Source organism: Biomphalaria glabrata, chromosome 9, assembly GCF_947242115.1.
Source record: "Biomphalaria glabrata chromosome 9, xgBioGlab47.1, whole genome shotgun sequence".
Classification (NCBI taxonomy): domain Eukaryota; kingdom Metazoa; phylum Mollusca; class Gastropoda; family Planorbidae; genus Biomphalaria; species Biomphalaria glabrata.
This window is the reverse complement of record NC_074719.1, coordinates 7,707,485-7,719,141: the sequence shown is the minus strand read 5'-3', so window position 1 is coordinate 7,719,141 and position 11,657 is coordinate 7,707,485. Positions and strand designations below refer to the sequence as shown.

Below are 11,657 nucleotides of genomic sequence, written 5' to 3'. Positions count from 1 at the left end.
TACGAGCTCCCCCAGCGTGGGGCGAAGCCCCGCCGCCAAACACTATTTCTGGTAATAAAAGCCAACAAAATGCATATTCTACAGTGCATTTTCCTGCTATTATAAAGTTTTATTGCAAAAACTTAATGTGCTATTCTTACTGACTTAGACCCTCCCGCGCCGTTCGGCGCATTTGCCGTCAAGCTTTCTCAAAAAAAAAACTGTCACAGGTAATGTCTGAAGCCTCTTTCCACCTGCTCTGAGGACCTCCGTGAATGTGTGGAGCCAAGTTGTACTAGGATGTCATCGCAACTCTTCTTATGCGTAATTCATTTTGTCGGAGAACATGTCCCGCAAACCTCATGCGACGCTCTGTCACAATCCTACCAAAGGGGTAGACACCCAGTTCATCATAGGATGTCCTTGATTTAGACCCGATCTCTAGAACTGACTCCTAAAATCTGTCTTTGCCATCTTTGTTGAGCCACATTTAGTGTTCTTCAATTTCGGAAGATGACTATTCACTGCAGTTTATTAATGGAGCCCCGCCAATGGTAGAAATGTGTAACCTCTCTTGAATACGCTTTTGAAATTAAGTGACTGTAGTTTTTTTTAGAGTTTATATCGAAAAGAGATGTCTTATCGTCAAAACCATATGTTGGGGGTTTTAAACTAAAAAATCTCTGGAGTTATTGTATTTTTTAAAAATTCAAAACCCCATTTAGCTACGGTCATAGAATTTGGTAACTGTAGTTTGCTTTAGAATGATATTGAAGATAGAGGTTTTCCAACTCAAAACATTCTGTAAGGGGATTTTAAACTCAAAACCCCCAATTGGCTTGGCTACGTTCAATAATTTTAGTGTGTAATTTGCTTTTTTTTATATTGAAGAGGAATTTTTTAGCATCAAACCCCTCTGAAGGGGGTTTAAACTCAAAACCCCTTTTGGGAACGCTCATAGCATTTTGAGTGCGTAGTTCGCTTTTTATTTTACACTGAAGGTGTATTTTTTAGCTTCAAACCTGCTGGCGGGGGTTTAAACTTAAAACCCCTTTGGCTACGCTCATAGATTTTAGAGTGTGTAATTGGCTTTTTTTTATATTGAAAAGGTAATTTTTAGCTTCAAACTCCGCTGGAGAGATGTTTAAACTCAAAACCCCTTTGACTACACTTATAAAATTTTGAGTGTATAATTTGCTTTGTTTTTAATATTAAAGAGGTATTTTTTTTACCTTCTAACCCCGCTGAAAGGGGTTTAAACTCAAAACTAAGTCAAAACCCATTTAGCTACGCTCATAACATTTTGAGTGCATAATTTGCTTTTGTTTTTCATATTGAAGAGGTATTTTTAATAAAAGCCAACAAAATACAAAATTTAGACCTACAGCTCGTTGCCACGTCACAGGTCTGTACGACGTGGCAACGAGCGATTGGACTAAACTGCCCACAGGTTGTGACGTTGCAAGGTCAGTGTTCAGGCCTTCTATATCGAATGGTGTCGGACCTTCGTGACCCCGTGACCCCGGTCCAACTGGGGCATGTCATCTATGATTCAATTCGGGACAAATAGAATGGGCTTACAGTTAACGATACTACCCCACGATATCGGAAAATAGTACGGTTACTGGTTTATAAATTCAGAGTTCGTTATAGATTTCCCCGAGTATGTTCACACTTAATGAGTCTTTTCAAGGGCTATTAGAAATATACCCTTTGTGCTTGTTAATCGCTTTAGTGTATAAAGGATTAAAGCGTAACGTAGGGGCCTATTAAAGTCTAAAATCTGTAAAAGTATGTTTAAAAAAGGCAAAAAGGGACTTACTATCATACAGATGTGGCCCATTCGGCGGACCCACCGATCCGTTTAGTACTGGCCCACAGAGCCCGAACGACCGTATAGCTAATCCGCTCCTGCTAAGAGGAACTTGACTTTCTTGGGGAAATTAATGTGTTTGTTAGTTGTGTCAGCTACATAACACCATAGTTAACCGTTGGCCACAAACAAAATATATTTATATATATATATAGTTAATAGCTCCACCTTCGTGATTTAAGATGGCTGTAAAGTCCAATCCTCGCTTTAAAAAGCCGGCCGCATACTTGGTATGGGTGGGTTAGGTCAGTTGCAGATGGGCCTGCTTCTTCTCTCAGCGTTTTATTGGTTCGGCTCTTATTCACCCTGGCCACTCTTCTTGCTTCAAATCTTGAGACTCCGAGACTCACAGCTTCATGCCATGAGGAGACCCCAAAAACATAGAAAACAGGCGAACAGACATCCTCTGGGTCCATAGATGGCCAGGTCTGAAAGGAATACATGTACTTATTTTACCCTCCTATCTAGATCGAGATGATAGCGAACAGACTGCTTGATAAGCCCCAAAGATTAAGCAGCTAGGTAATTCTGTCGCCACGGCATCGTCAGCATTAGTTTCATACACTTGTTCTGACCAGCTTATGATCCTGAAGTTCTTTTCAGTCGTGATAAATGGTTCGCACAGTGTATTTTTAAAATATAAATTAGGACCAATTCTTGGGGCTAGTATTACTGATAATCCTAGAACCGGTGTTATCTCGTTGGTTGTAATTAGGTTCTTTGTTTTTCTTAACAAGCTAAAAGTTTGAACAATGATCAAAGCTGATGAAACTGGAAGATCAATGCAAGACTTGTGTTCACATTCAAATAGTTACCTACTGATTCCATATTACAAAGTAGGTGGCGGTTTAGACAGCAGGTAAGGTAATTTTGGTTTCAGAGCTATGTGTTAGGACTGTGTTCTCAGCAAGGAGTCGCTTTATCAAAAGCTAGAACTTTGCTTTTTAAAAATTACTATTCATTTTTCTATTAAATTAGTTTGTTAGCCGGCCGACTGGTACATGTCTAAAGTAAGTTAGAAACTTGAATTCTAATATCCTCTAAAAAAATTGTTTTTTCTGTTGTAAATATATTATTTTAAATTTTGGAGGACATTTTGTGCAGGATTGTTATTTCAAAGTTCACATTACCATGTCATTTTTGCCATTGAAAATCATAATTGAAAAATATGTTGTCTATTTGTAATGTCAGACCGTGAAAAGTTCTGTTATGCAAATAATTTTAGAAGTACAGATTTGATATACAGTTGGATCATTTACAGCCTGACATTGTCTGAGCATGGTCTGAGTAGCTTTTTGGTAAACTTATGATCTGTGCATTTGGATAGTGATTTTTTAAATAAACAAATGAACTCAGGGCTACACATTATAGCCAACAGTTGATCCAGACTGTCTTAGATTATAAACAATAAATAGATCTATGGGCTATAATTCTGAATGACATTTTTCTCTGTCTTGTTTAAATTTATTTTTAGAATGTTGGTTCTGGTGTTTATTTGGAGTATGGCCTACATCTTGCCATTTGCATTCAGTTTGTCACCAAAAATGTGTGCAGCTTTATGTCGAAATGAACAAAAGATGAGCAAGAGAGATGCTGATGAAATCATCATGGCAAACTGTGGCTGCGCAATCTGTAAAGTAGAGATTCATCTATCTATCTATCTATCTATCTATCTATCTATCCATCTATCTATCTATCTATCTATCTATCTACCTACTCATCTACCTACTCATCTATCTATCTATCTATCTATCTATCTATCTATCTATCTATCCATCTATTTATCTATCTATCTACCTACTCATCAATCTATCTATCTATCTATCTATCTATCTATCTGTCTATCTATCTACTCATCTATCTATCTATCTATCTATCTATCTACTCATCTATCTATCTATCTATCTATCTATCTATCTATCTATCTATCTATCTACCTACTCATCTATTTATCTAGCTATCTATCTATCTATGTATATTCTTATCTTATATGAAACAGACGTTATTTAAAAAAAAAGAAGATAATTACGTCATGCATTTAGTCATACATATTAACCAATGACCTGAATTCTGGTTTTCCTGGCTAGCTCAGCTCTATGTATCTATGCATCTATCTATGTATGTATGTATCTATCTGTCTATCTATCTATCTATCTATCTACCTATCTATCTATCTAGTCCAACCTCTAGCCTTCACATGTGGCTCAGATATTGAGTCCGGCGGAACTGTTGCCATTAAATGAAGAAGGGGTGAGAGCGAGTAACTCAAACCAGTAAGCTTCTGGCAGGAATGTCTCGTTAGTAACAGGAAAACACTGAATTCAAACCTCTTCCAGTCTGTCTTGCAGCTGTACCCAATCATGAGAAAGGATTATGTAGTCAAATTTCACTAAACATCAGGAGCCGGAGACCTTGTCAGAGCCTGCGACGCTGTTGACCCCAAACTGTTTAGGCACTTGTCTTTCCTTTGGTACGTGCTCTCTATCCATCCATCCATCCACCCATCAATCCATCCATCTATTCATCCATCCATCCTTCTATCCATCTATCTATCTATCTATCTATCTATCTATCTATCTATCTATCTATCTATCTATCTATCTATCTATCTATCTATCTATCTATCTATCTATATATATATATATATTTATATATATATATACACGGTATATATCTATATATATATATCTGTGGCATTTTATATCTCAAGAGACAGTCTTTTCCCTTTGCTGCTTCTTGTGTGACTTAGGCCAATCCTTGATAGACAGCTGCGGTCACAGGTTGAGCATATGTATCTATCTATATTCAATTATAGCAAAATGTGAGCCTTTTGTAGTGTGAACTATTTGTCGTGTGAACCATTTGTCGTGTGAACCATTTGTTGGATGAACCATTTGTTCGTTTGAACCATTTGTCATATGAACCTTTTGTCGCGAGAACCATTTGTCGTGTACGCTATAGAATACTATAGATCTAGAGACATCAGTGTGTCTAATATGAGTACTAATGCAGATACATTATTTCTAGGAGTCTTTATGATAATTTCTAATCATTTTTGTATACCACAGCAAAAGATTGGAACCGAGGAGATAACAATGACGTCGACGCCCAGGCCAAACAAGATTTATCAAAGCCTCTGACAAACAAACATTTGGCAGAAAAGGATTTCACATCTGAGGGCCAGCTGCAGGCCATTCAAGACACGTCTTTGCATACCCATAACACAGATATCAAAGAATACGTGACCACATCTAAAGGCAAAAATAACACCAGGCTACAGGCTGCTCAATACGTGACTTCGCCGAATTACACGAACGTACGTCAGGATGTTACTTCATCTAAAGGCAATAATATGCTGGCCTATCAAAAAGTGTCCTTGGATCCCACGAGCACAGATGTCAAAGAAGATAGTTTCGAATCTGAAGACAATAATAAAAACAATGTTCTGGCCTCTAACTACGTATCCCTGCATAACAAGAACGTAGATATCAAACAATACGTTGTCACAAATAAAGGCCGTAACAAAACCAATCTCCAAGCTGCTCAGGAACAGATTTCCATTTCTCAAGACAAAAATGCAGTCAATCTACTGGACGATAAAGAAAAGTCTTTGCGTCTAACCAACAGAGAGGTCAATGATAAGGGCTCGATATCTGAAGACAATGATAAAGTCAAGCTAGCAACCGATCAAGATAAGCCTTGGCGTCCCTCAATGGCAAAAATCGATTTTGATGTTTCTATATCTAAAGACAATAATAACCTAAATCTAGCAGAATCTCAAAATAAGCCTTTGCGCCCCTCAAAAACAAATGTCAATTATAAGGGTCCCATATCTGAAGACAATGATAAAGCCAATCAAGCAGCCGGTCAAGATAAGCCTTTGCGCCACTCAAAAACAAAAGTTAACTATAAGGGTCCAATATCGGAAGACAATGATAAAGCCAATCAAGCAGACGGTCAAGATAAGCCTTTGTGTCCCTCGAACACAGATGTCAATGATAAGGGTCCCATATCTGAAGACAATGATAATGTTAATCAAGCAGCCGGTCGAGATAAGCCTTTGCGTCCCTCAAACACAGATGTCAATGATAACGGTCCCATATCTGAAGACAATGATAATGTTAATCAAGCAGCCGGTCGAGATAAGCCTTTGCGTCCCTCAAACACAGATGTCAATGATAACGGTCCCATATCTAAAGACAATGATAAAATCAAGCAAGCAGCCGGTCGACATAAGCCTTTGCGCCCCTCAAACACAGATGTCAATGATAACGGTCCCATATCTAAAGACAATGATAAAATCAATCAAGCAGCCGGTCGAGATAAGCCTTTGCGTCCCTCAAACACAGATGACAATGATAACGGTCCCATATCTAAAGACAATGATAAAATCAATCAAGCAGCCGGTCGACATAAGCCTTTGCGCCCCTCAAACACAGATGTCAATGATAACGGTCCAATATCTGAAGACAATGATAATGTTAATCAAGCAGCTGGTCGAGATAAGCCTTTGCGCCCCTCAAACACAGATGTCAATGATAACGGTCCCATATCTGAAGACAATGATAAAATCAAGCAAGCAGCCGGTCGACATAAGCCTTTGCGCCCCTCAAACACAGATGTCAATGATAACGGTCCCATATCTGAAGACAATGATAATGTTAATCAAGCAGCTGGTCGAGATAAGCCTTTGCGCCCCTCAAACACAGATGTCAATGATAACGGTCCCATATCTAAAGACAATGATAAAATCAATCAAGCAGCCGGTCGAGATAAGCCTTTGCGTCCCTCAAACACAGATGACAATGATAACGGTCCCATATCTAAAGACAATGATAAAATCAATCAAGCAGCCGGTCGACATAAGCCTTTGCGCCCCTCAAACACAGATGTCAATGATAACGGTCCAATATCTGAAGACAATGATAATGTTAATCAAGCAGCTGGTCGAGATAAGCCTTTGCGCCCCTCAAACACAGATGTCAATGATAACGGTCCCATATCTGAAGACAATGATAAAATCAAGCAAGCAGCCGGTCGACATAAGCCTTTGCGCCCCTCAAACACAGATGTCAATGATAACGGTCCCATATCTGAAGACAATGATAATGTTAATCAAGCAGCTGGTCGAGATAAGCCTTTGCGTCCCTCAAACACAGATGTCAATGATAACGGTCCCATATCTGAAGACAATGATAATGTTTATCAAGCAGCCGGTCGAGATAAGCCTTTGCGTCCCTCAAACACAGATGTCAATGATAACGGTCCCATATCTGAAGATAATGATAATATTAATCAAGCAGCTGGTCGAGATAAGCCTTTGTGTCCCTCAAACACAGATGTCAATGATAACGGTCCAATATCTGAAGACAATGATAATGTTAATCAAGCAGCTGGTCGAGATAAGCCTTCGCGCCCCTCAAACACAGATGTCAATGATAACGGTCCCATATCTGAAGACAATGATAATGTTAATCAAGCAGCTGGTCGAGATAAGCCTTTGCGTCCCTCAAACACAGATGTCAATGATAACGGTCCCATATCTGAAGACAATGATAATGTTAATCAAGCAGCCGGTCGAGATAAGCCTTTGCGTCCCTCAAACACAGATGTCAATGATAACGGTCCCATATCTAAAGACAATGATAAAATCAAGCAAGCAATCGGTCGACATAAGCCTTTGCGCCCCTCAAACACAGATGTCAATGATAACGGTCCCATATCTGAAGACAATGATAATATTAATCAAGCAGCTGGTCGAGATAAGCCTTTGCGTCCCTCAAACACAGATGTCAATGATAACGGTCCCATATCTGAAGACAATGATAATGTTAATCAAGCAGCCGGTCGAGATAAGCCTTTGCGTCCCTCAATCACAGATGTCAATGATAACGGTCCCATATCTAAAGACAATGATAAAATCAAGCAAGCAGCCGGTCGACATAAGCCTTTGCGCCCCTCAAACACAGATGTCAATGATAACGGTCCCATATCTGAAGACAATGATAATATTAATCAAGCAGCTGGTCGAGATAAGCCTTTGCGTCCCTCAAACACAGATGTCAATGATAACGGTCCCATATCTGAAGACAATGATAATATTAATCAAGCAGCTGGTCGAGATAAGCCTTTGCGTCCCTCAAACACAGATGTCAATGATAACGGTCCCATATCCTTGGATAATGATAAAATCAAGCAAGCAGCCGGTCGACATAAGCCTTTGCGCCCCTCAAACACAGATGTCAATGATAACGGTCCCATATCTGAAGACAATGATAATATTAATCAAGCAGCTGGTCGAGATAAGCCTTTGCGTCCCTCAAACACAGATGTCAATGATAACGGTCCCATATCTGAAGACAATGATAATGTTTATGAAGCAGCTGGTCGAGATAAGCCTTTGCGTCCCTCAAACACAGATGTCAATGATAACGGTCCAATATCTGAAGACAATGATAATGTTTATGAAGCAGCTGGTCGAGATAAGCCTTTGCGTCCCTCAAACATAGATGTCAATGATAACGGTCCCATATCTGAAGACAATGATAATGTTAATCAAGCAGCCGGTCGAGATAAGCCTTTGCGTCCCTCAATCACAGATGACAATGATAACGGTCCCATATCTAAAGACAATGATAAAATCAAGCAAGCAGCCGGTCGACATAAGCCTTTGCGCCCCTCAAACACAGATGTCAATGATAACGGTCCAATATCTGAAGACAATGATAATGTTTATCAAGCAGCTGGTCGAGATAAGCCTTTGCGCCCCTCAAACACAGATGTCAATGATAACGGTCCCATATATGAAGATAATGATAATATTAATCAAGCAGCTGGTCGAGATAAGCCTTTGCGTCCCTCAAACACAGATGTCAATGATAACGGTCCCATATCCTTGGATAATGATAAAATCAAGCAAGCAGCCGGTCGACATAAGCCTTTGCGTCCCTCAAACACAGATGTCAATGATAACGGTCCCATATCTGAAGACAATGATAAAATCAAGCAAGCAGCCGGTCGACATAAGCCTTTGCGCCCCTCAAACACAGATGTCAATGATAACGATCCAATATCTGAAGACAATGATAATGTTTATCAAGCAGCTGGTCGAGATAAGCCTTTGCGCCCCTCAAACACAGATGTCAATGATAACGGTCCCATATCTGAAAACAATGATAATATTAATCAAGCAGCCGGTCGACATAAGCCTTTGCGCCCCTCAAACACAGATGTCAATGATAACGGTCCCATATCTGAAAACAATGATAATATTAATCAAGCAGCCGGTCGACATAAGCCTTTGCGTCCCTCAAACACAGATGTCAATGATAACGGTCCCATATCTGAAGACAATGATAATATTAATCAAGCAGCCGGTCGACATAAGCCTTTGCGTCCCTTAAACACAGATGTCAATGGTAAGGTTCCCTTTTATGAAGACAGTAATAGAGTAACTATGGTGGGCGATCAAGGTGTGTCTTTAGATCCCAAAAACTCAGATTTCAAGCAAATCCTCTCAAAATCTGAAGGCATTAACCAAGTCAAGAAGTATCCGGATGATCAAAGTGAGTATCCTATAGACAAAGATATCCTTCAGCTGGTTTCGACATCGAAAGGCAACAAGAAAACAAATCCGAAAGCTGATGAAGGTGTGTCTTTGCCTCCTACAGACACAGATGTTATTCAAGGTGTGTCTTTAGATGCCTTAGACACAGATATTATCCAACATCTTTCAACATCTGAAAGCAATAGTAAAGCCCAACTAAAGGCTAATCAAGCTGTATCTTCGCATTCCTCAGACACTAATGTTATTCAAGATGTGTCTTTGGATCCTTCAGACATAGATGCCCTTCAACATGGCTCAACCCCTGAACGCAATGGTAAAGGCAATCTGAAGGCTAATCAAGCTGTGTCTTTGCGTCCCTCAGACACCGATGTTATTCAAGGTGTGTCTTTGGATCCCTCAGACACAGATGCCATCAAATATTTTCCAGCATCTGAACGGTATAGTAAAGGCAATCTGAAGGCCAATAAAGCTGTGTCTTTGTATCCCACATTCAGGAAAGGGAAAGAAAAGATGTCCACATCTAAAGTCAATAAAAAATTTAATCTTCCGGCCGATCAAGATAGCCGTTTGAGTCGCACAAATAGAGATCTCATTCAACAGAGCTTTGTTACTGAAGACAATAATAAAGTCAAGCTGCTTCCGGCCGACCATGGTGTCCTTTTGTCTCCTGAAAATTCGAATGTTTTCCAACAGGTTTCAACATCTGATTGCAATAACAAAATCCATCTGCAGACCCTTCAAGATGTGTCCTTGGATTCCAAAAACTCTGACGTCAATCAATACATTTCCACATCTGACGGCAATACTAAAGTAAAGCTGCTAGAAGATCAAGGTGTAATTTTGCATCCCACTGACAAGAATATCATCCAACAGGTTTTGACATCTGAAGGCAATAATAAAGTAAAGCTGTTGGCTAATCAAGGTGTCTCTTTGCATCCATTTGACACGGATACATATGATACATATGAAAGTAACAATAAACCCAAGTTTGTTCTGTTCGACCAAGGTGCGTTCTTGCATCCCACAGATCCAGATGCCTATCAACATTTTCCCTCACCTGAAAGGAGCAAAAAATACAAGCTGCTAGACATTCTCGGTTCTTTCCGAAATGGCTTGAAAGACGAGCACAGTCCTGACAAAACGTTTCAGCCATTTCGACTTCCATGGAAACATGCTCCAACGAAAGCCCGTGAACCTGTCAAATTGTTCTACATTCTTTTTTTAAAAATTTAATTTGGATGCAAAGTTTGAAATGAATTGAAATGAATTGAAAGGCTTCTATGATTTCTGAATTTCTTAATTATTTTGTTACTCCAATTTCAAAGTAAATACGATTGTAAACTATTGCGACTCTTACCCATTATCCTGATAAAAAAAAATTAACATTGAAATAAATACATTCAAAGAAGTCTTTACTCATTTTGTGTTTCTTTATTTCAACATTATCAACCACGAGGAAAAATTACTTTCATCATGACACTATACTAGTATAAAAGAATTTAAGAACCATCCCGACATCTAATAATGATGAAATCAAACATTTGCTAATCTTATTTTTAATTATATTCATTCCTTATGCTTAATCCTTAATCCCTAAATAATATGGCCTGACTTCGAGTCCGAATGTTTCAAGACAAGGGCAGTAGTTCAGCACTCCATAAGCTTGTTATTGCCGGAAGTGGTAATGAATATAAGCACCCCACTACCTATACATTTATCCAATTGCATGCGTTACTACTACGCTCTGACCAACTCTTGGCCTACAGGTGCGGCTTAGATAGTGGATCAGGTAGAACTGTTATCACTGACAAGAAAAAAGGGAGAAAGGCGAGCAACTGGCCCACAATCCAGTAAGCTTCTGTCAGGGCGGGCTCGTTAGTCTCAGCTAGATACATAAGAAAAGGCTTCAGGCGTCAACCTTTAAGGTAAATTCAGGAGACGGTAACACTTGGGCAGCTGGCAGCACCCTTGGCTACACCCTGGCTGAGCCTGTGATGCGCTGTATTTGCACCTGCCTTTCTTGGGATACATCAACCTCATGGAGGGGAGGGGGGTCACTGTGTTGAAGAAATCTTTCCGACCATAGCTAATGCCCTCACAATTTTCATCCTTTTTATGCGAGATGATCCTTAGTCGATTTGCGACTGAAAGAGGACAGAGCTTTGATTATTATTATTATAGCTTTTATATAGCGATATTTATAGCATGCTCAGAGCGCTTTGGTCCAATCTGATTTGT

At 39.5% G+C, this 11,657-nt stretch overlaps 1 protein-coding gene across 2 annotated transcripts; it reads left to right on the top strand.

The window, feature by feature from the left end:
* Positions 1 to 2,593: 2,593 nt before the first annotated feature.
* Positions 2,594 to 10,834, top strand: LOC106074146 (putative uncharacterized protein DDB_G0282133). 2 transcript variants are annotated; one of them, XM_013234876.2, is made up of 3 exons: positions 2,594 to 2,711; positions 3,327 to 3,484; positions 4,921 to 10,834. In XM_013234876.2, the coding sequence occupies exons 1-3, from the start codon at positions 2,605 to 2,607 to the stop codon at positions 10,650 to 10,652; spliced, it is 5,997 nt and encodes a 1,998-aa protein (XP_013090330.2). In that variant the 5' UTR covers positions 2,594 to 2,604; the 3' UTR covers positions 10,653 to 10,834. The 2 variants fall into 2 exon arrangements, with proteins under 2 accessions (XP_013090330.2, XP_055897844.1); XM_056041869.1 differs by lacking the exon at positions 2,594 to 2,711 and adding an exon at positions 2,719 to 2,862.
* Positions 10,835 to 11,657: the final 823 nt, after the last annotated feature.

Coding starts and splice junctions, on each gene's coding strand:
- LOC106074146 (XM_013234876.2), top strand. CDS start 2,605: ATGATCAAAGCTGATGAAACTGGAAGATCAATGCAAGACTTGTGTTCA. Junction 2,712..3,326: donor GGTGGCGGTTTAGACAGCAG/GTAAGGTAATTT, acceptor ATTTATTTTTAG/AATGTTGGTTCTGGTGTTTA. Junction 3,485..4,920: donor AAACTGTGGCTGCGCAATCT/GTAAAGTAGAGA, acceptor TGTATACCACAG/CAAAAGATTGGAACCGAGGA.